Below are 24898 nucleotides of genomic sequence, written 5' to 3'. Positions count from 1 at the left end.
TAGCTGAAGAAATTCCCTTCAAAATGAGACTGATCGCAGACATTTGATGAGAGAACAAATTGCTCACGGCAACATTTTGACACAATTAATAATTGCTACCCCAATCATAAAGAAATACAATTACTTTTAAGGTAATTTAAGAGGAGGGAAGAAACAACATAAGGGGATAGTATCTACAGATGAGACATTCAATTGAGGGTTCCAATATGCCACCATTTATGAGTGCCAGATTCGACATACCTATGTTTATATCACAAGTTGCTTCATCCGTTAGACATTCAATATAAAGATTCTGTGGAACCGACTACCTGGACTATTTGATCAACTCTTGAATATGGATCAAGTGCATTACACATGAGAGAAAGTGAGATGGGTGTGTGTTACACTCTGCTAAGTGCTAACACATATCTCCTGATTTCCCCTAACACATTGAGACTTCGTGCTCCAGTCCCATGACTCCCACTGGACTCTGATCAAGGAGACACATTCTAATGGGAAACAGGCTTTAGAGTGTGTTTATATGATATATTTAGCTACTGTATATTAGCCAATGGGTGGATAGAAGATTGCACCATCAGTAATAGTGACCTTTGGGGCCTCTGTGTTACATTTGAGTAATCAATACTGTTATATAATCTGTTACAACCAACTTAATGAATGTGTGATTGAAGCCAGGATCACAGTATATTATGGAAAGCCTTTGAAACGGTAACAATGTTGATAAATGTCCTATTTATTTATGGTCAGCTTGCCTCATGGTTTGCAGTGGTGTACTACTCATAGCCAATATTCTTGTCAGACCATTTGTGTCACACATCAACCTGACTGCCAGGGACTTTATCAATATTTGAGTCCAAAGGGGAGAATAGACTAGAATAGGATTTACAGGCTTGGCAGCCAGGCCTACATAGTCAGTTTTGAACTCTACCCTACATAGTCTGTTTTGAACTCTACCCTACATAGTCTGGTTTGAACTCTACCACTGGAGTGAGACTCACAGAATGTCATGAAGGATTTATTTTGAACTTTGAATGCCCATTAATTTTCTTGTTTGTCGATCTCTCCACTCTAATTTAAAAATATATAAATTTCACTAAAAGACTCATGAATGCAGGAAGGGGCAGTTTATTATTGAAGGAAGTGAAAGGACGTTTCATGGGCCTCGCCTGCCTCATTTGGGAGCAGGACGCAAGTTCTTCCTCTGGTGGTGGTGTAGAACACTGTGAACAAGACAAGAGGATGTGGTGTTAAAAAATAGATAATAACAAATATTGATCATGCACAGCACTACCTGTATGTTTTATGTCTCACTCTGGATGGTCAGAAGGGCATCAGCAGGATCCTCGGTGGTTTCACCCTGGATGGTTGGAGGGGCATCTGGAGGATCCTCGGTGGTTTCACCCTGGATGGTCAAAAGGGCATCTGGAGGATCCTTGGTGGTCTCACCCTGGATGGTCCGAAGGGTATAAGCAGGACCCTTGGTGGTCTCACTCTGGATGGTCGGAAGGGGAGTGAGATCCACTTACCTTTTTGTTGAGATATTTCTTTGGAAGCTTCGTGAAGGAGATTAATAGGTGAAAGGAGAGTTTTTAAATGAGTTTTGAAAGAGTTGAAAGGCCTGGTTAACAAAAAAGGAACAATTCTTGGGCCTCTCCTTCCTTGTTGGGGAGTAGGAGGCAAGATGGTCCTCTGATGTAGCTGCGAAATCAGTGTAGAAGACTGACAACAGCAAATACCACTGGGCACAGACGTCAGTTCAACGTCTAGTTTTGATCTACATTTGGTTGAGTTGTCAACTAATGGGACTTCAACGTAAAAAAAAAAAAGTCACCATGTCATTGGATTTAGATTAAAAGTTGGGTGAAAAAAATAGGAAATGCCCTTACGTTGATGACTTGTAGCAAATACAATCAGTTCTCCACGTTGATTCAACGTCATCACATAGATCTTTGGGGGGGTTGAAATGATGTGGAAGCGACGTTGATTCAACCAGTTTTTGCCCAGTGGGATGTCAATAGGACTGAGTTGAAATGATTGGTTATGGCAGTGAAAAGGAATGCTTCTTGAGCCTCTCCTTCCTCATTGTGGAGTAGGAGAAAAGATGGTCCTCTGGTGGTGTTGCCAAATAACCAAAAGGACATTTCTACTGATGCTTGCTGTTGTCAGGCCTAGTCATGGCAGAGTATACCCTGATTAAAAATAATTGGTTCTTTGGCCTCTCCTTCCTCTGTGAGGAGCAGGAGGCAAGATCTTCCTCTTGTCGTGGTGCATTCTCTGGTGTTGGAGTAGTGCAGAATACTGTGGAACAAAGGATGTGGTGTTAGAAAAGAGATAACAGCAAATACTGATCATGCAAGGCACTACCTGTATGCTTTTGAAAGCAAAGTTAGTAATCTATTAGCTACATACTATTATAGTCGACATCAACAGGATCCTTGGTGGTCTCAAAGGGAGCGATATCCACTTTGTTGACTTTCTTGCTCTGATGGTTTAAATGTGAGGAAAGAAGAATTCAAAGAAGAATGTCAAACAAGCTTAACATTTATTTTTGATTGCAGTCAAAATACCAATACATTTACTGTACAAGTTGATCTCAATGCCTTGCCCTAAATAATGAAGACTGGGTTTTACCTTTTTGAGACTGATCTTTGGAAGCTTAGGAAATGAGAATGTCAAGCTCTTGACTTTGTTTGTTGGTTTGGTAGCCAAAGATCTGTCGGTCTCGCAGTTGGTCGGGGGGACAGGTGGGGTTGAATCAGTGGGCAGTGGTGCTGTGTTGCTACAAAGCCTTCCATCAATGTATTTTCCGGGGGGAGACATATCCACTTCACTGGCTGTCTCAACCACCTGTCTTGTGATCGTAAAGACATCTATGATCACACGGCAAATCATTGAAAGAGGGTTGCAGCACCCTGGGCTAACTTCAGAACTCATCACCTGAGAGGGAGTGACTGGTCTGATGTTCTGGCATGACCTGGCAACCTCAACCACTGCAGAAGGAGGGAGGAGGGCAGTGAGCAACTGCTCCAAAAGGGTCTTTATAGATCTCTCGGTGATAGTATATGCTATCTCCAGCAAACCCTTCCTTGAGATCTCCCTTTGGAGTTCCCCTGTCATTCTGGACTTAGGCAGAGCAGATTCTGATTTTGACCTGCCAGACAGAGATTGTGCTGTAAGTGTGCTGTTCACCATCAAAAGGCTGTGCAGCTGGTCGACTAACTTGTCAGTGTGAGGACGGAGAATGCCAGAGGAGAGGAGGATATCCAGGCTTTTCTCTGCTGACGCTGCATCCTCACGGCTGAGCACCATCCTCTCCATTAACTCCCAAACAGCCTTTTTTGCAGAACTTAATCCCTCTGTGTCTGACCAAGTTGCAGGGCTGTTTTTGCCACTTTCAGCCACTCTTCTCTCTGAGAAGACAGGGCTGTCCAGTCCTCTTCCCTGGTGGTGCAGACTCTGCTCTGGCATTTCTGGGGTAGTGATAATGCTTCTACCCATGTCACTTCCAGAAGTGGTCATAGTAGCAACAGTCTTCTGGATGTCGTCCATGCTTAAAGTGGTGCTGGTTGAAGAAGTTGTCCTGGAACAAGCCTTAGACAAGCCTTCATCAACACGTTCTTCCTGCACCATACTTTCTGGTGTCAACTTTGATGGGACCCTGCTGTATAGCTCCACTGAATCCTCTGTATGAGGCATGGATCCAACGTGGAACAGCATTGCCCCGATGGTAGGAAGTAGAGAATCATCAGATTCCGACTGAAGAACTTCACTGACCTCGGTGATCTCCTCCCTAGAGGGTACTGAAACTGTACTAGATCCAGTTTCCTCTTGCTCTGTACCCTTGTCAGATGATACTGGCAGTTCAACAACTAGCCTGTGCTCTTGTTGTGCACTCTTGCTGCTCTGTTTGATCCCTTTGGAGATCCTCCTCATTTTTGCTGACAAAACACGAACGAAGCTGTTAAAACTACGTTTCAACGGTCTACTTCCTTCCTCGATGCTATCCCTGTCTCCCTCTGCTGAGGGGGTGATCAAAGGAACTCCTTGACCCTCAACCGCTGCCGACCCATCTTTGCTATAGAGCTTGGCAGATCCCACTATAGTAAGTAATTGTGATCCCGAGCAGGTTTGTTGGAGAGCCTGGGACAGGGCAGCATTGATCTGCTGCACTACCGCCTTTACAATGGCTCTGGCTTGCCTGTCAGAGACACTCTGGAATAGCTGTTGCTCTAGTTGGTTAGCCGCCGAGTAGATGTCCTGCAGCATTTCAATCACTCTATCCTGGACATCTGTGTATATCATATCCTGAGAGATACCAAAAAGCTCCTCCAGAGGGTCCATCAGGATTCGGAGGCTCGCTTGTGTGCTGTCTGAGCTGTGTGCAACATGATCATGTGCCTCTGTGGAGGTAAGGGATCTGCAATTGACAATGAAGAACATCGTTGGGAACATACAAAGAGTTTCATTCCAAATGTTTGTTGTATTGTGAAGAAAGTTTGCTGCGTACCATTTAAAATGAACTGTTTTTTTGGATTGCGTAAACAACAACAGTAATTGTGTAAAGACAGGGATGCAGGGCTGTGTTCCAAACAAAACAACTAAAAGCGTGCTTGGTCTAGTTCTTCAACGGCACAGCCTTGGAGAGCTCAAAAAAGCACCTTATAGCTGAAGACTCTTCTTTGAGTCATAAAAGTGCATTGAAATGACTTAGGAACTGAGCACACTTTGGAGAGGTGTGTGGCCACTTGGAAACACCAGTTAGACCGCTCACTCAAACCCTTGGCATTTTTTTGTCTTATGTTGCACCTACCCCAAATTTTCTAAGAATATTCGTATCATGTTCCTGAATGTAAGATTTCTTTATCAACAAATGCAGCAAAAAGTTGCCTACAGTAAATGTAAAATGCACATAATATCAACAGTATAATGTTTGGATTCAGTCTTGTCAGGTGAACTGTTATGTCGTCACCTTTAGTCTAATAATTTCCCCATAATCTCAAAACTGTTCCCTTTTAATTGTTACCATGGTTATGCATATGCTTTCCATATTTCTTCTGTAAGAAATTTCAATTTCGCCCTATCCATATAGGCCAATTCCCACGAGTGTAAAGGGGTTAAACAATGGATAAATACAATTTTTAGTAACTAAACACATTTTCAAGCTAAAATCTATTAATAAAAATTCTAAGAATAGTACTATTAATATTAAAATAGTAATAATTTACACACAAAGGTGAAAAAACACAAATGTGAAAATGTGTGACTATCAGATAAGTGATGCCATAGACCTGTTTAGGACCTGTTTTCAACTCTTACAATAATGAGAATGAAATGAATAACGTAGCCAAACAAAATGAACATACAATCTTGACTGGTAGGGGGTGGGTGACCGTACACTACTGCAATACGTCTTCACGCTTCCACTCCTCTCCGGAATTGGGCTGGTTTCAAAGCGAACTGTTCTCGACAGGGAGCGACAATCCACCTTGTCCATGTCCGTCACTCTGTCATTCTCCTCCTGAACAGTACTGGAGAAGGAAATCCGGTCCAGGGTGAATGAAGCGAAGTCAATATCGAGCACCTTGACCTCCACCTCGTTTTCAGCCCAATGTGCGTCAATAGATGTAAGGGATCTACAATAGACAATGAACAACAACATTGGGTTTATACAGATCACTTTCATTGATCTAGGACTAGGACTTGTTTTCAACTTTCACATTTTAGATTAAAGTAAGAATGAGAAAAGCATAGGCTGTCACAGGATTGATCAAACCAAATGAACTTACGGTTTTGAAGCGTAGGGGGTTGCCGAGCGTACACCACTGCTATATGTCTCTGCGCTTCCAATCCTATCCGGAATTGGGCTGCTTTCAAAGCTAATTGTTCTCGAGAGACAATCCACAGTATCCATGTCCAGCACTCTGTCCTTCTCCTCCTGAAAGGTCCTCAAGGAGGCTATCTGGTCCAGGGTGGTCGAGGAGTCACAGTCAACGACTGTGGTCGTCAGGGTGTCATTATCTACTGGCACCTTGACCTCCACCTCATCACATGTATCCATCCTCAGGACCCCTTGGTACTGCAGCTGCTCAAGACTCTCCCCTGAGTTGTTACCCGTGTTTACCGTAGATGTAAGGGACACTAGAGGAAATACAGGAGATCAAATGTCTGACACTTATCTTACACATTGGACATTGCTGGTCTTATCATAATGATACAATAAAGTAATCAAGTAAAGACTAAACACTGACCTGAGTCAAAGCTTGGCATAAATCCAAGTGAGCACCCAGCAGAGGACAAACCTAGGTTTCCCTGTTTGGAGACAATTGTAAGCTGTGTCAAATATACTCATTTAGCAAGGCAGCAATCATAACATTTAGCAAGGCAGCAATCATAACATTTAGCAAGGCAGCAATTATAACATTTGGCAAGGCAGCAATCATAACATTTAGCAAGGCAGCAATCATAACATTTGATAGCACAATGAGTTGATGCAGTAGATGATGAAATGCAGCAATACACTGAGTTAAAGAGCAAGAGTTAAAAGCTTTTGACGAGAGTCCCCTTGGCTTTTGACGAGAGTCCCCTTGGCTTTTGACGAGAGTCCCCTTGGCTTTTGACGAGAGTCCCCTTGGCTTTTGACGAGAGTCCCCTTGGCTTTTGACGAGAGTCCCCTTGGCTTTTGACGAGAGTCCCCTTGGCTTTTGACGAGAGTCCCCTTGGCTTTTGACGAGAGTCCCCTTGGCTTTTGAAGGCATGGTTGTTACCTTTAGTCTCTTCCTCTGACTTTCAGTCGCTTCCACTTGTTCACCATTTTCTTGTGTTTGAGTGTCCATCGCTTGTTCCAGCGAGCTAGGCATCTCATTCTGTGAGTGTAAAATCAATTGATTAATAGCTTGCTTGACTAATGGTACTAGATAACCTATTGTAGATTATAGATTGATATAATGTTTTATGCTTTTAACTAGAACCAGAAGATTAGAAGAAGAACAATTATGCTCAAGATTTCTTCGACAATTTCAATTGTAATTTTTCACCGTGTCTTCCATTGCTCCAAGGAAGGACATATCTGTCACGGGCAGGACAGCAGGCTCAGGAGACGGGTCCCTGTGGGCCACAGCACGTCTGAGTTAACCATTGAGATTTGGTTGTTGAGTCAATTTAGTGGTCGTAAGTGGTTGTTGAGTCTATTTAATGGTTGTCAGTGGTTGTTGAGCATCTATCTAGATCTATTTTAGATCTGTCAGTCTGTCTTGTCTTGTCTGCTTTAAAGATAGCTACCTGGACTTCTCAGTGGTCGCCACGGACTCCCCAGGACCAGTTCCCTCGATCTTCACAATGTAGTCAGACATTTTCAGAATGAAGTTGTCTGAAGATCAACAGATGTGTCTTATTCCCACAACTCAATTAAATTAATGCATGTTCAGGTTTTAAAGGGGCATTGTAGTGCCTAGAACCTTCAGATTGCCCATTTAACAGAAATGTTTCAAAGAATGTAGGGTAACTTGGGAGGAAACGCCCCCCTTAAGGGAAATGTTTCTTCTGACAGAAAAAAGCAAAGTTTGGTAAGATTTAGATATGTGTATACTGGCTATCCTTAGGCAAACACATTTTTTAAAGGGAAATAAGAAACAGAAACTTTAGAAAGGGGGTTGTATATAAAAACAAATGTATAGCTCTAACTTCATTTGATTATATAGCTATAGAACTTTTTGTAAATGACAAAATAATAGATCAATGTACTTCAAAATCTTTTTTTTTGTGATTTAAAAAGTTGAGATGAGACAGATGACAATTTTAGTTCAGCAAAACTAGTGGCATCCAGTTAAAGTGATGAAAAAAATGGTGGTGACATTTAGTGGTTTATGTGAGAATTACAGGAGGGGGGCGTTTAACCCTGGGGGCCGTTTAACCCCAAACCACCCTATTACCTAGTCCCACCACCACATGGCTAATAATCATAACTTTTCTATGACATCCTTATTGGTGTTAATCTTCAGTGTCCTGTTAGCAACACGTTAACCACGTTTATCAAACATCTAGCAAACTCAGGCGGCAACAAGGTTAACATTCCTTACTGGAGAGGCAGAGAAAAATGTCCTTGCGTGTGCCCCGTGTCCGCTTAACATTACATAGAAACCTGCGGTTGCGTTTTCTTTTCCTAGCCTCTGCCACGGGCTTTCATCTCCTGAGTGAAGCCTGGAGCGGAGGCTAGCAACGAATTGACGGGCCAGCTGCAGTGGTCTACAATCTACATACATTTACCTCGTGGAAAAGTCTACACTAGCCTCTGTGACTGACTTGACCGCACGAAGTCTGAGCCGGTCTCCTTTCCTGGCTGATGGTAGGCCTACAGACTGACTGACTCCTTGATGAAGAACGGACCAATGAAGTCCTGTCACGCTCATTTTCAAGTGATGTATTTCTGGACCAGATTACGTCATAGACGTAAAAAAATAAAGGGAAAACGATACATAATCAGTTGCGCAACTGAATGCATGACGCAATGGTGCGACGTGTAGGCCAATGTATATTGTGTACGTCGACAACGAAGATGGGAAAGGTTTTCTAACCTTGCTAGTTTTCTACCCTCTCTGCTTCAACCTATGAATCTCAACAAATATAACACAGATGAGATATGAAATATTTTACAATAAGTGTCACCTAACAGCAGAAAATACCCCCCTACAACAATAGGCAACACTTATTGTAAAGTATACCATCTTGCCTTGGTTTCTCTGACTTCAGTGCGTTCAAGACCACTGGGAACTCGAAAGAAACGAGCTCCGACTGGGAAAAACGAAATTCCAATTCGGAAACTCGGGCATCTTTCATGATCTCCGACTTTCCGAGGTCAAATGATTTGACCTCGTTTTTTCCCCCGAGTTCCCAGTTGTTTTGAAAGCACCAAGTGGCTACTGCCACTTCAGGGTGGTCACATTCATCTGTTGAATAAACACTTTCTACATCTCTGAATAAATATAAACTACCCTTGTATCATGTTAAATGATGAGCACCTGATATGACCACGTGACCATAATGATACAGTGCACAGCTGAGCTGTAAGCTAACTACTAGAGTGAAATCAGAAATACTTTAATAATTTCTTCCAAGTATTTCTGGGTTATTGTTAACTAGCTAGCTGGTAATAACCTGTCACCTGAATTAATTCTCTACACTGTCTTACCTCATGGAAATGTAACATGCCATAAAAAATAAAATAGTCAAGATGACTTACTGGAATCATAATAAATGTGACAGAACAAAGAAACAATATCAGTAGGCTTTTAGATATTTATTTTGACTGAAGAAGCCTGCTCAAAGCCAGTAGAAAAACAAAAATATCTAGGGGTCTAACACTGGAACAACAACATACAGAAGAAAAACTTAAAATATAACTGTACTTTTTTAATAAAGAGGTATCAACATCAAGACCCAACTCCACTGCCTCAAGGAGAAAACTGCATTTTCTGAGAACAACAAAACACATCCAACAACAAGAGGCATTCACTTTTTGAACTCTTACAATGAAACAGGGGGAAAGGGGGATACCTAGTCCGTTGTACAACTGAAATGTGTCTTCCGTATTGAACCTACCCCTCTGAATCAGAGGTGCAGGGAACTCAACAGGAAGATAATGTTCTCAGATGAACTAATAGACGTGACACTGTAGCATAATGGACTGAATTTCAGCCTTTTGAAAACAACCAGTCACAGAGGAATGTATAAATGAATGCAACATTTTCTTTAAAATTAACTTCTCAATGAAATACTGACGCCACAGAAAATGTTCCATCAATCCCAACATGTTACAATCCAAATCTTTGAGTTCTATGAGCACATCATACATACAGTAAAGTTGCTGAGCATATCCTGAGTGGGTTACAGGTGAGTTTGGCTGTACCAGCAGACGTCTGACTAAGTGCACAGTTCTGAGGAGTAAAAGGTGAAATAAATAGCACCTGAAATAAAATCAACAAAAAGGCCTGAGTCAGATGTAACCAAAATATTGCTACGGTTTGTTGCTGATGCCAATCTCACGGTCAAGTGATTGAAATACAAAAAACAACGGTTTTTCGAGACTTAAGTTGCATAGAACTGAATTCAGTTTTTAAAAAGTAAAAGGTCCATGAGGTTTTTGCATTCAATGTTTGCATTTACTGATCAAAGTCCGAAAATATAACCGCACACAGAGGGAAGGAACAGTCCTTTAAGAGGGGTTCATAAATGTAAATAAACTAAATGTACAATGATTGCATATAAAAAAAAAATGCAGCTAAAATGTATATCTTCAGAACATATATTGAAGAAGACAATTAAAAACGTGGGTACATTACTCAGAACCTTTCACATGTAACAACACAAGGCCGAACGGCATAAGTTACCGCATGACACATGAATTCAGTCACTAACGTTCTTTCGCACAAGCTCAGCCATCAAAAGCAAATTCTACCAGTGTTATTAATGAATAATGCGTTAGATTTGGACTATAACACAGTGAAAATAACACTACTCATACTGAGATGATTTGCAAAACATGAAGCAGATTAGAGCTACAGGTTACACGCTTTCAGCTGCCAAAGAGTGAAAAGAGAAACTTCATATCTCTGTCTCTAAATGATTTTATGAGCCTGGGTAAAACGTGTTCAGGAGAATTGCTGTATGACAGGCTGATCTTGAGACAGTATGTGCAATCAAATCCAAATCGTAAAAAATAAACTGTGCCTCACTAGACACTCTCCGAGGCATATCAATAAAAACAAGTAGAAAAGTAAAGATATATATAATAATTAATAATAAACAATAATAAAACGGGTTTGCAGCAGCACAACATCATATCTCTGTTGTTTGAGTCCCTCTCGAACATCAACTACTCGCAAACAGGCACACTTTTAACATATCAGGTCAGGCGCAAAAGGCACTCAAACACCATTCACACCCCCTACCTAACCCACTCTAAACACCATTCCTTTTACATTCTGTCAAAGATGGTCTCTTAACCCCTTCAGTTTACAAAACCGAAACAGATCTGAAACACAAAAGACAAGTCACAGAAAGACCATATCACTGGAGCATTTCACTGGAGCATTTCACTGGAGCATTTCACTGGAGCATTTCACTGGAGCATTTCACTGGAGCATTTCACTGGAGCATATCACTGGAGCATATCACTGGAGCATATCACTGGAGCATTTCACTGGAGCATATCACTGGAAACACAAGCTCCCTTCCAGACCGGGCAATTCGGGGGTAGCCCGATCTCAGAAGGCGAGTGTTATAATGCTTTATAAGCGTAGTGTAAACGTATTATAAGAGCTACGTAAATGTGTGATAAACTACGTAAGCGCTATGACAAGTTTAGGAGGCAGTGACGCCCTCCCACTCCACCAGGTATTGAACCTTGCCGTCCAGGGTGACCCGGCGAGCTAGGATGCGGTACTTCTCCCCGCACTCCAGGCGGCCTGCCACTCCAAAGTAGCTACTGATTGAGCTCTTCAGGTGGGACAGCTGTCCGCCTTGGCCCAGGCCGTTCACTATGTCCGTGGAGCGGAGCCCCGGCAGGGGGTTGGGGGGCTCTGGGACATCGGGGAGGTGGTGGGGGTCTGGCTGGTGAGGAGGGGGGATCTCAGGGTTGGGGGGCTGGAGGGGGGCCCGTCGTGGCCGGCCCCTTCTCCTCTTCAGGGGGGCTGGGCGATGGGCCAGTGGCGACCCGTGAACGTCTTACTGGAGTTACACAAGCTGGGGTGGAAGAGGAATAGAGGAGAGAGAGAAAGAAGGAGAGAGAGAGAGAGAGAGAGAGAGAGAGAGAGAGAGAGAGAGAGAGAGAGAGAGAGAGAGAGAGAGAGAGAGAGAGAGAGAGAGAGAGAGAGAGAGAGAGAGAGAGAGAGAGAGAGAGAGAGAGAGAGAGAGACAGAGAGAGAGAGAGAGAGAGAGAGAGAGAGAGAGAAAGAGACAGAGAGGGGGAGGGAGACACAGAGAGGGAGGGAGACACAGAGAGGGAGGGAGACACAGAGAGGGAGGGAGACAGAGAGGGAGGGAGGGAGGGAGACAGAGAGGGAGGGAGGAGACGGAGAGCGTGAGAGAGAGAGAGGGAGAGGGAGAGGGAGAGAGAAAGGGGGGAGAGAGAGATTAGAAAAATACTTAAGAGGTACTCCCAATTATGAGGGGTACAATGACTTTCCATGTGAATGTGTGAGAGCCTGAGTGTGGATATTAGTATTTACAGTACACTACATTACCAAAAGTGTGTGGACACCTGCTCATCGAACATCTCATTCCAAAATCATGGGCATTAATATGGAGTTGGTCCCCCCTTTGCTGATACAACAGCCTCCACTCTTCTGGGAAGGCTTTCCACTAGATGTTGGAACATTGCCGCGGAGACTTGCTTACATTCAGCCACAAGAGCATTAGTGAGGTTGGAAGCACAGAATCGTTTAATGTCATTGTATATTATAGCGTTAGGATTTCCCTTCACTGGAACTAAGGGGCCTAGCCCTAACCATGAAAAACAGCCCCAGACCATAATTCCTCCTCCACCACACTTTACAGTTGGCACTATGCATTTGGGCAGTAGCGTTCTCCTGGCTTCCGCCAAACCCAGATTAATCCGTCGGACTGCCAGATGGTGAAGCGTGATTCATCACTCCAGAGAACGCATTTCCGCTGCTCCAGAGTCCAATGGCGGGGCGGTGAGCTTTACACCACTCCAGCTGACGCTTGGCACTGTGCATGGTGATCTTAGGCTTGTGTGTGGCTGCTCGGCCATGGAAACCCATTTCATGAAGCTCCAGACAAGCAGTTATTGTGCTATCGTTGCTTCAAGAGGCAGTTTGGAACTCGGTAGTGAGTGTTGTAACTGAGGACAGACCATTTTTATGCGCTTCAGCACTCGGCGGTCCTGTTCTGTGAGCTTGTGTGGCCTACCACTTCGCGGCTGAGCCGTTGTTGCTCCTAGACATTTCCACTTCATAATAGCAGCACTTACAGTTGACCAGGTCATCGCTAGCAGGCCAGAAATTTGACAAACTGACTTGTTGGAAAGGTGGCATCCTATGACAGTGCCACGTTGAAAGTCACTGATAATAATAATAATAATAATATGCCATTTAGCAGACGCTTTTATCCAAAGTGACTTACAGTCAGGCGTGCATACATTTTTGTGTATGGGTGGTCCCGGGGATCGAACCCACTACCTTGGCGTTACAAGCGCCGTGCTCTACCAGCTGAGCTACAGAGGACCTTCAGTACGGGCCATTCTACTGCCAATGTTTGTCTATGGAGATTGCATGGCTGTGTGCTCAATTTTATACATCTGTCAGCAACGGGTGTGGCTGAAATAGCGGAATCCACTAATTTGAAGGGGTGTCCACATACTTTTGGCCATGTCGTGTACCTTAATGCTTTTGAATGTACCTGGACTGTCCGGAGAGGCTAGTTGAGGTAGTTTCAGTGGTGCGGACTGCACCGATGGATTCCATGTCGGAGATACTGGAGCAGGGCAGAGATTTTTCACTCCTGCTGCTTGGAGTTAAGATGACACTGGTAACAACACCATTCAACAGTTTCACAAACTGAGCAAAAATGTCACAAATTAAACAAAATTGGGGATAGCTTACCTCCTTAAGGACTGGGAATCCAGTGGCAGTGGTGGCTTCACATCCTTCAGGGGGGATAAAAAGACATTACACATGGATGAACAACATACCTCTCAAATGTTTTAACATCGATCAATACAAGTAGTATTAAACAAACACACACCTGGGCCAATAGTTCACTGGAGCGACTTAGCTTGGCCAGAGTCTCCAGGGAGTTACCTCCCTGCTTCTTCCTCTTCTTGGCCTTCTTCACCATGCCACTGGTTAATTCACTGGAACAACAAGATTCACACCGTCAAATTGAGTCATCATAGTTTACTGAAAACAAAAGGATAGTTCACTTTTCTGCTACCTTTTCTTACCAGTCAACTTCTGGCTAACCAAACCCAACCAAAAGTACTGATAAAAACCAAAAACAGCCTTACCAGGATATCTAACATGCAAAAAATATGTTTTTTAATTAGTTCGTTTTTTAACAAGTTTCTCATAACATAATTTAGTAGAAAGCGGAGTCCCCACCTGGTGTTGAAAAGAGGCTTGATAGCCTTCCTGTCTTTAATCTTGACCTCTGGCTCCCCTCTGTCGGCCAGCAGCTCAGAGCTCTGGGGACCCGGAGGAAAACGGATCCTCAGCCCAAAGAGGTGCTTTTTCTTCTTGATCTCCTTCCCTGACATGAACCTGAAAGAGATGGAGAAATTAGGGTGGATTTGTATAATAACATCACAAATCATGAGGTCATAGGGAAAGAGCGTTACTCACATGCTGTGGTTGCTATTCAGTGCTTCCAGAATACTTTCATATCGGTCCGAATGAGGAGTGGCTGAAAGCTGGAGTTGAGAAAATGAAAGTCTGATTTATTTAATGTTAGAATTTAATATATTGCTATGTCAAATAAAATATCCTGAACAAAAATATAAAGTGTTGGTCCCATGTTTCATGATGTGAAATAAAATAAATGTTCCATACGTACAAAAATCTTATCTCTCTCATTCTTTTTGCAGAAATGTGTTTACATCCCTGTTAGTGAGCATTTCTAGAAGCTGATTGAACAGCATGATTATTACACCGGAGCGCCAGTAAAAGGCCACTTTAAAATGTGCAGTTTTGTCACACAACACAATGCCACAGATGTCAAGTTTTGAGTGACCGCGCAATTGGCATGCTGACTGCAGGAATGTCCACCAGAGATGTTGCCAGATAATTGAACGTTCATTTCTCTACCATAAGCTGCCACCAATGTCGTTTTAGAGATTTTGGCAGTATGTCCAACCGGCCTCACAACCGCAGACCACGTGTAACCACGCCAGCCCAAGACCTCCACATCCGTCTTCTTCAGGATCATCTGAAACCAGCCACCCGGACAGCTGATGAAACTGAGGAGTACTTCTGTCTTTAATAAAGTCCTTTTGTGGGGAAAAACTCATTCTGATTGGCTGGGCCTGACTCCCCAGTGGGTTGGCCTTGCTCCGAAGTGGGTGGGCCTGTGCCCATGCCCAGTCATGTGAAATCCATAGATTAGGGCTTAATGAATTTATTTCAATTGACTGATTTCCTTATATGAACTATAACTCAGTAAAATCGTTGAAATTGTTGCATGTTGCATTTATATTTTTGTTCTCATAGAAAGAGTGGATTTAAAACAAACAAAATATATTTGAGAAGTTCTATAAATGAATGTTGCCCGTCTAGGGATGTGACAAATTGAAAATCTTAACATTAAAACGACCATTTTTTAAAATTGGTTTTCCATTAAAACTATAAGACTAAAAAATTAAATTTGAGTTCAAAAGGAGGCTGCTACCAGCAATAGTTTGGGTCTCACGGTGCGTCCCTTTCAGATGGTTAAGCATTGCACCTGTACTACCATTACTGTACCTCGATTCCACCTTGCTAATGTTTTTCAAAGTATTTCCATACAGGACTTCGCTGCTGTCGATTGCCTTTCCAACTGTTAACGACGATGACGTAAGGGTGGGGAGTCGACTCCAAAATAATTGATTTGTCAACTACCGGTATCCAATCCCATTTCTGAGTGTCAAGATAGCAGAATCGACTAGAGTATTTTGGGATCGGAGGAGACTGATTTGTTGCCGTACTTCCGAGAACACAAACACCTGCATTTTCATAGCGAGCTAGGCGGGACGGAGAGCTAGGGGAGGGGCACAGTATAGGCAGGTTGACCACTAGGCAGACAGAGTCAGAACCGTGCACTAGGCCTATCTATCGGCAATCAAAAGCTGTACCTCGCAATGGAATGCTGTACCTTGCAAGTTCTTGGCTTGCAATGTCTCACTTCAGTAAAGCAGGGCCTATCATCAATAAATAGGCTAGGATATTCCACATGCAACAGTCCGAAAACTGAACACACACTGGCATCACTAGAGAAGAGAAGGAGCAGGCAGGCCAGCGTGAGGGAGAGAGAGGAGGGGGAAGGCAGGCCAGCGTGAGGGAGAGAGAGGAGGGGGCAGGCAGGCCAGCGTGAGGGAAAGAGGAGGGGGCAGGCAGTACCGTGCGTCTTGGTAATCTGTATCTCGCAATGTCTTGTCTTGCAAGCCTCGCAAATTCTCCAAAGTATCCTAAAGTTCGCCTCTCCCTCTCTGGTTTTATTTAAATTAAACAACTTTCCCCAGGTCTTTAGAGCCATATAGTCTAGTTAGGCTATATCACAGAAAATAATATGTTTTGTGATAACTGCACTGTGATTTTAATTTTGTGGGGAAAAAACTTATTTTTTTTGGGGGGTGGGGGGGGTTAGCAAGCAAGCAAGTTTATTTATATAGCACAATTCATACATCGAAGCAATTCAATGTGCTTTACAAAGATGTTTATCAAAAATAATGAAAACATCATAATAATAAAAATACAATAAAAAAAAACAAAGATTAAAAATTAAAAATGGGATAAAAACATAGGAAGCTATAAGGCTAAACAGTGTGGTTAAGTTTAAGTGCTCAGTCGTAGGCACGTGAAAAGAGAAGTGTTTTTAACCTGGATTTAAAAATGGATACGTTTGGGGCACATCTAAGATCTTCTGGTAGTTTATTCCAGTTGTGTACAGAATCAGTGCTAAACGCAGCTTCTCCATGTTTAGTTTGGGCTCTGGGCTCTACTAGCTGACCTGTGTTCATGGATCTAAGAGCCCTGCTCGGTTTATATTCTTCAAACATATCAGACATGTACTCGGGTCCTAAACCATTCAAAGATTTATAAACTAAAAGCACCACTTTGAAATCAATTCTGTAACTGACTGGAAGCCAATGTAAAGATTTAAGAACCGGAGTGATGTGCACCGTTCTCTTGGTCCTTGGATTTTTTCTTAATGCCAAGGATCCCAATTTTGTTTAAACGTGTGATCGTTTAAACATTCACACCCCTATTCCCAACGGTGTCAAACTTCGTCCTACCTCCCCGAGCTGCAGTTGTTCCCAGTTGTCGTTGATGTAAGTCGTCAGCTCCAGCTCAGAATCAAAGTACTTCTTCTTGTGAATCACACTCATATTGTAGAGGCTCAGGTGTGCAACGTCCACCCTATTGGTCAGAAACGAGGAAGGGAAGTGTAGAACAGCCAAAAGTCAATATGATTCAGTATGGGATTGACTTGGAATATAATTAAATAGCTTCATTTTGCCTAGAGGGAACTACGATAGACTGCTACTCCAGTTTCATCAAACAATACGTATATACTGTACTACTGTTAAACTGATGCAGTGTCAGTGGGTTATCTTGTTTACTTCAACACAGGAAACAATAGATCAATGGCTCGATGTGAATCACACCAATCCATCTCGTACACAAATCAATTCTACACAAGTTTCTCTCACCATCTAAGAGGCAGTCTTTTGAGGTACTCCGGTCCACTATTGCAAACTGAGCAAATAAATAGATAGAACCTGGTGAGAAAGAAGCACAAGAGTATATTTATTTTCTTGCATGTCATAGGTAGTCACTTAGCACATGCTTCCTGAGAGATTACTTTTATCATATGACGCTTTAAAGGAGCGGTTGTTTAGTACCTGTCTCCATAGAACATGGGCGTTTTAAAACACTGGATACACGCCTCGTGGAACCACTGCTTACACCTGTTGCACTGCAGCATCTTCAGGTACCAGCTAAAGGAGAGAGGGGAGAAGGGTTAAAACAGATTATGTATGAGTATGTATGGGTGTGTGTGTGCTACTCACTCTCCAGGCCCTCCACAGTAGCAGTAGCATTGCTGAATGTTGGTCTTGTGGCCCTGGTCCCACACCAGGTCCTCCAGGGCATAAGGCAGAGACTGCTTCAGCTCCTGCAGGGTTTCGGGACCGTTCTTCAGCGCACCCTTCTGTCAGAGAACACACACACCCCACTGTGAGCTCAATTGGTTGGAGCGTCCCCTTACTATTACTTCAACATTTTCACACAGTGGTTCCGTAATATGATAGTATGTGTGGGTTCACTTTCCAGTATTTTCATAATGCGTTATGTTGTATTTTATTATAAACTGGGTGGTTCGAGCCCTGAACGCTGATTGGCTGAAAGCCATTGGTATTTCAGACTGTATACCACAGGTATGACAAAACATGTATTTTTACTGCTCTAATTATGTTGGTAACCAGTTTATAATAGCAATAAGGCACCTCAGGTATTTGTGGTATATTGCCAAAATACCACGGCTAAGGGATGTATCCAGGCACTCCACGTTGCGTCGTGCATAAGAACAGCCCTTAGCCGTGGTATATTGGCCATATACCACACCCCCTCGTGCCTTATTGCTTAATTATAGTGTGTTGATTGTGTACCTTGCATGCAGAACACCGTCCTAATATTGAGTTTCACCCCCCCCCCTTTGCCCTCAGAAAAGCCTCAATTCATCGGGGCATGGACTCTACAAGGTGTCGAAAGTGTTCCACAGGGATGCTTCCCACAGTTGTGTCAAGTTGGCTGGATGTCCTTTGGGTGGTGGACCATTCTTGATACACACGGGAAACTGTTGAGCGTGAAAAACCCAGCAGCATTGCAGTTCTTGACACTCAAACAGGTGCGCCTGGCACCTACCACATTCAAAGACAAAATATTTTGTCTTGCTATTCACCCTTTGAATGGGACACACACAATCCACGTGTCAATTGTCTCAAGGCTTAAAAATCCTTATTTAATCAGTCTACTCCCCTTCATCTACACTGATTGAAGTGGATTTAACAGGTGACATCAATAAGGGATCATAGCTTTCACCTGGATTCACCTGGTCAGTCTGGGTCATGGAAAGAGCAGGTGTTCCTAATGTTTTGTACACTCAGTGTTAAGTAATCCTATAGTATCGTAAGTACCTTTGTTGTTGTGGTGAACACACACTCCCTACAGAGCCACTTCTCATCTGTGTCGATCAGGCTGGAGTCGATGACGGGGGCGTGGCAGAGCTGGTGGTATCCTGAAAGGAAAAGACGGGTCACAGTTCAGAGAGAATTACTATTGTATCAATCCCTTTTTTCCCCCCAGAGGTGGGACCTCTAATGACTAGATAGCAAACAAGGACTCTTTAACTGGGATATGAACCAACAAACATCTGGTCCCAGGCATCATTTCCCAACCTTGTCTTTGCGCTACAGGACGAAGAAGTTACAGTGACGTTACAAGAGGCGGAACCCTCCTCTAACATTTTCCATTTTAGTCATTTAGCAGACGCTCTTATCCAGAGCATACATTTTTCATACTGGTCCCCCTTGGGAATCGAACCCCAACCTTGGTGTTGCAAGCGCCATGCTCTACCAACTGAGCTACAAGGCTTCGTTCCGCTTGAAATTTGCATAAAGTAGAGCTCAACTTTTTCCACTGCTCTGCTAGCAGGGCTCACCCTCCCACAATTTCTCTACATGCCCTCATTGGAAATTAATGGGGGCGGAACTTCTCTTGCTGAATTTGTTGTTGGTGAAAACCCACTGTTAGGATGGTGATTAAGCCCTACCTTGTCCACACTGTTAGGATGGTGATTAAGCCCTACCTTGTCCACACTGTTAGGATGGTGATTAAGCCCTACCTTGTCCACAATGTTAGGATGGTGATTAAGCCCTACCTTGTCCACACTGTTAGGATGGTGATTAAGCCCTACCTTGTCCACAATGTTAGGATGGTGATTAAGCCCTACCTTGTCCACACTGTTAGGATGGTGATTAAGCCCTACCTTGTCCACAATGTTAGGATGGTGATTAAGCCCTACCTTGTCCACACTGTTAGGATGGTGATTAAGCCCTACCTTGTCCACACTGTTAGGATGGTGATTAAGCCCTACCTTGTCCACACTGTTAGGATGGTGATTAAGCCCTACCTTGTCCACAATGTTAGGATGGTGATTAAGCCCTACCTTGTCCACACTGTTAGGATGGTGATTAAGCCCTACCTTGTCCACACTGTTAGGATGGTGATTCAGCCCTACCTTGTCCACACTGTTAGGATGGTGATTCAGCCCTACCTTGTCCACACTGTTAGGATGGTGATTAAGCCCTACCTTGTCCACACTGTTAGGATGGTGATTCAGCCCTACCTTGTCCACACTTGTCGCAGATGACAATCTCGTTGGGATCCTCGGAGCACTCGTCAAGGCATATTGTGCAGACCATGTCCTCTCCTCCCTCATCCCCTAAAAACAGACAGACGGGTCATTCCTCTACACCAGGGTTTGCCAAAGGTAATGGGGTGGCTACTTTGAACAATCTCAAATATAAAATATATTTTGATTTGTTTAACACTTTGTTGGTTACTAGATGATTCCATATGTGTTATTTCATATTTTATGTCTTCACTATTATTCTACAACTTAGAAAATAGTACAAATAAAGAAAAACCCTTGAATGAGTAGGTGTGTCCAAATTTTTGACTGGTACTGTATGCATGTGATATGTTTTTTTTTGTATTCAGACCCTTTATTCAGTACTTTGTTGAAGCACCTTTGGCAGTGATTACAGCCTCGAGTCAGCTTCGGTATGACGCTACAAGCATGGCACACCTGTATTTGGGGAGTTTCTCCCATTCTTCTCTGCAGATCCTCTCAAGCTATGTCAGGTTGGATGGGGAGCGTCACTGCACAGCTATTTTCAATTCTCTCCAGAGATGATCGATTGGATTTAAGTCTGGGCTCTGGCTGGGCCACTCAAGGACATTCAGACTTGTCCCAAAGCCTTTCCTTCACCCCAGTCTGAGGTCCTGAGCGCTCTGGAGCAGGTTTTCGTCAAGGATCTCTCTGTACTTTGCTCTGTTCATCTTTCCCTCAATCCTGACTAGTCTCCCAGTCCCCGCCGCTGAAAGACATCCCTACAGCATTATGCTGCCACCACCATGCTTCACCGTAGGGATGGTATTGGCCAGGTGATGAGCGGTGCCTGATTTCCTCCAGACGTGACGCTTGGCATTCAGGCCAAAGAGTTCAATCTTAGTTTCATCAGACCAGAGAATCTTGTTTTCATGGTCAAAGTCCTTTAGGTGCTTTTTGGCAAACTCCAAGCGGGCTGTCACATTTGCCTTTTACTGATGAGTGGCTTCCGTCCGGCCACTCTACCATAAAGACCTGATTGGTGGAGTGCTGCAGAGATTGTTGTCCTTCTGGAAGGTTCTCCCATCTCCATAGAGGAACTCTGGAGCTCTGTCAGAGTGACCATCGGGTTCTTGGTCACCTCCCCGACCATGGCCCTTCTCCCCCGATTGCTCAGTTTGGCCGGGCGGCCAGCTCTCGGAAAAGTCTTGATGGTTCCAAACTTCTTTCATTTAAGAATGATGGAGGTCACTGTGTTCTTGGGGATCTTCAATGCTGCAGAAATGTTTTGCTACCCTTCCCCAGATCTGTGCCTCGACACAATCCTGTCTCAGAGCTGTCCGGACCATTCCTTCGACCACATGCACTGTCAACTGTGGGACCTTATATAGACAGGTGTGTGCCTTTCCAAATCAAAAATGAATTTAGCACAGGTGGACTCCAATCAAGTTGTAGAAACATCTCAAGGATGATCAATGGAAACAGGATGCACCTGAGCTCAAGTCTCATAGCAAAGGATCCAAATACTTATGTAAATGTGATATTTCCGTTTTTGATTTGCAATATATTTGCAACATTTTCTAAAAACCTGTTTTGCTTTGTCATTATGGGGTATTGTGTGTAGATTGATGAGGGGGAAAAAACAATTGAATCCATTTTAGAGTAAGGCTGTAACGTAAATTTTTTTGGAAAAAGTCAAGGGGTCTGAATACTTTCCGAATGCACTGTAACCCCATGTGCTTCCAATCAAACAAGATATGCTGCTTTCACCCAAAGTTGACTGAAATTGTTATCTGTCATTCATATCCAGTCCAAAGAGGGAGGGCCCCTTTTTGAAGAGGCTGTAATTTTGTAAAGACACTATAAACACTTTTTTTTGCAACACCTGCAACCTCACGAAATAAAATGACAGTAAACATCAGTGCAAAGGCCATGGAATATGAACTTTACAACTTTAGGTGACTTTAGTCGAGAGGCCCAATTTATATGAATTCATACTCAAATACCACCGGGTGTGCCATTTGAGGTTCAACATAACACTGTCACATTTTCTGCCACTTAGACCAAATAAGCTTATGTGCAATTCCAATTCAGTCATGAGTCATCTAACTTAAATAGATGTTAATAGATGACATAGCTAGATGACCATCTCATTTCTTGGCCCCTCCCTGAAGTGTGACTCATTAACACGTATAAAATGAACATGTATTAACACAGTAGTAACACAGGCTGAGGAGTTCTTTCCCTATGCTTGTCTGCGGGCTCTGTGGGGAATGTACGGTTGACGTAAGCCCAGAAATTCTGTGGTCTGTTAACGGTCAGGGACAAATTACAAAAGATAAACCCGGAGGAGATAGACGGAAGAAATCTCAACCAAGGATATCTAGACAACTGGAGATAGAATGAATGAGGGCAAGCCAAACGGAATGAATTAACACATTTAACAGAAAACTGTACATCTTGGAGAATAAATTATACACTTTCTAAAAGCAAAATTCTAAGGATTCTGCCCACAGTCTATTGGCAATATCTGTGGAGAAAATAGAAAGGCATTATTTTTACTAGCAGATGGCTTTTTTCTTTAGAGTGTAATACACATATATTACACAGATGGCAAATATCCAACAAGATGCAAGTTTAACATACTATCAGGTTAGCATAAAACTGTCCATCGCATTGACTATCAAAAATATGACTGGAACTTGACATGGCAGCATGTCTTCTGCAGGATAACTACTTGCCTGTCTGAATGTCCTTCCACAGAACCCAGGACTTTGACCGATCTTCAAAGACAATAAAGCAGCGGTGCTTGTCTTTATTTATCTGAGGGAGAGAAAAAAAATCAAGATCCTTTACTGCAAAATAACATAAGATATGTCTTAAATTGCATTTTATATTACATATCCAAATTAACACCAAATTGAAACTTCCCACCTAGTAACTAAATCTGCTTACCTTCGTGATAGTCCCCAAATAAAACAGGCCATCCGACCATCGGGCTAGGACCTCTTGTCCCTCTTCAAACTTGTTGCCGAGCTTGTTGTCCGTGTCCCCTCCATGTCTATCCTCCGCAGGGTGGACGCTGGTCAGGGACACTTGCGTCTTGCACTGCTGCGGATGGGATTGTGCTTTCTGCTGGTGGACCGGCAAGCGCTCTAATGCCGTTGAGTCTCTGTCGTATTGGAAGAGAGGTGAATTAATTCCTACATTGTCCAAAAACATAGGTGTCACTGTCAAGCGTTGTCATTGTATTGAAGCTACAGGCCAGTTGAGTCTCACCATATCTGAGACACAGACTAAAAGGGGATTCTTTCAATGGGAACACGGAAAGCCAAATCACATATTTTTTAAGTAACAGTAGCAAGCCATGTACGCTAATCAACAGAGAATAGCCTAGAATTTGACAGGCTGTGTCAACTCAGCTGTCAAGTAACTCATCATACTAGATATGTGAGAAAATTAACATTGTTGGTGCAATAAGTCCTTCACTAAAATGCATTTATCGGTTGTAAAATGGAGTGTTCGAACTCTCTCACTCTCTGCAGCGTCACTTTCTCATTTTTTTCGTGGGCTAGCTAGCTAGCTGGACATTTGCATCCAGGATGAAATAATGAATTGATACAATTAGCTGCACATACGTTTTCAGTTCAATGGCTAGCTCGATACATCAGGTATGTAATTTGTCTTAGCAGTTGTCTACAGGCAGACAGGTCTCGAGCTATAATAACAGACGGAATGATTCTGGAGCGCACCCACAACCTCAGTGAATAACAAGGTATTTTGATAAGCTAGCGAGTTACCTCATTCGGTCAGTTAGGAGGGACAAAATGCCACATATATTTAAATACTCGGTCGTAACCGGTGATTGACGTCTTGTCTGAGTAGCGGGAAGACTCTTTGAAATGCACCTCTCAAAATGACACACTATAAATTTTGTTTAGAAAATAACAAACGGGTCATTCTCCCCTAATACATTCGCCATTTTTATTTCCCGCTGATATGGGAGTGCATTGTGGGAAGCGCTCGGTCAACCATGGCACAGAGAGGCCCAAGTCGGCGGGAAATCTGTCTCCAGCGTTGTTTCGCACACCAAGCAATGAGCTTTGTATGGAGGTCAATGAGACAGTGTCGAATTTGGTCAACAAAAAAATGTATGGCTTATTTGCTACGTGAGGTTTATTTGATCCAATAGAAGTTTCATACTGCTTAAAAGTTGTTAATAGTGTACTGATATAAGTAGGGCACGTGACATCCCGGCAACTTGGAGAAAAAACACTTTATATCGGAGTTGTCTCGAGATGGCTATGCATGTTCATTAAATGAGGCTAGTGGCATAGCGTCTCTCTCCATTGAATACTTGCGGTTGATGTCAACAACCATCATCTAATATATATAATTTTAAGAACAACAATAATGAGATGTATCCACCAATCCAAAGAAAAGAAAGGCGGGAGCGAGACAGTCAGCCATGCGGCTTTGTGGACAACGACTCCCATTGTGAGGGCGGAGAGACATTTATCTTGGCAGTATATCAATAATCTTTCACTAGATAACCCTCAACCTTCCAACCTAACCAACCTTTAATACATTTGAAAATGAAGGCAGGACACTTTTCTTTTCCACCCACGACCCACTTAAAAAATATATATGTTTTACTGTCAGGACCAGTCCAATTATTATTATCTACATTAATTGTTTAATCTCACCAAGACTGCATATCCAGCTCGTGAGTCCACAACTTAATTATAGTGTGCATAGTGGACATGGCAACCTACTATTCTGGAATATTTTTTAGAAGTTT

At 43.0% G+C, this 24898-nt stretch overlaps 1 protein-coding gene and 1 pseudogene across 2 annotated transcripts; both read right to left on the bottom strand.

The window, feature by feature from the left end:
• Window positions 1–1121: 1121 nt before the first annotated feature.
• LOC121580740 lies at window positions 1122–8363 on the bottom strand. 2 transcript variants are annotated; one of them, XR_006003136.2, is made up of 12 exons: window positions 8263–8363; window positions 7279–7366; window positions 7035–7104; window positions 6765–6863; window positions 6249–6309; window positions 5787–6138; window positions 5364–5633; window positions 2632–4417; window positions 2410–2482; window positions 1887–2298; window positions 1312–1553; window positions 1122–1220 (listed from the first exon to the last, which is right to left on the bottom strand). XR_006003136.2 is itself a non-coding variant. In XM_041895755.2 (10 exons), exons 2-10 carry the CDS (start codon window positions 7347–7349, stop codon window positions 2144–2146), a joined length of 2937 nt encoding a protein of 978 aa, XP_041751689.2. In that variant the 5' UTR covers window positions 7350–7366; window positions 8263–8363; the 3' UTR covers window positions 1835–2143. The 2 variants fall into 2 exon arrangements, 1 of the variants encoding a protein (XP_041751689.2); XM_041895755.2 differs by lacking the exons at window positions 1122–1220; window positions 1312–1553 and having other exon boundaries at window positions 1835–2298.
• A 914-nt stretch (window positions 8364–9277) lies between these two features.
• Window positions 9278–24086, bottom strand: LOC121580739 (annotated as a pseudogene).
• Window positions 24087–24898: the final 812 nt, after the last annotated feature.

Source organism: Coregonus clupeaformis, chromosome 14, assembly GCF_020615455.1.
Source record: "Coregonus clupeaformis isolate EN_2021a chromosome 14, ASM2061545v1, whole genome shotgun sequence".
In the NCBI taxonomy this organism is placed as follows: domain Eukaryota; kingdom Metazoa; phylum Chordata; class Actinopteri; order Salmoniformes; family Salmonidae; genus Coregonus; species Coregonus clupeaformis.
This window is presented reverse-complemented; position numbering and strand designations above follow the sequence as displayed.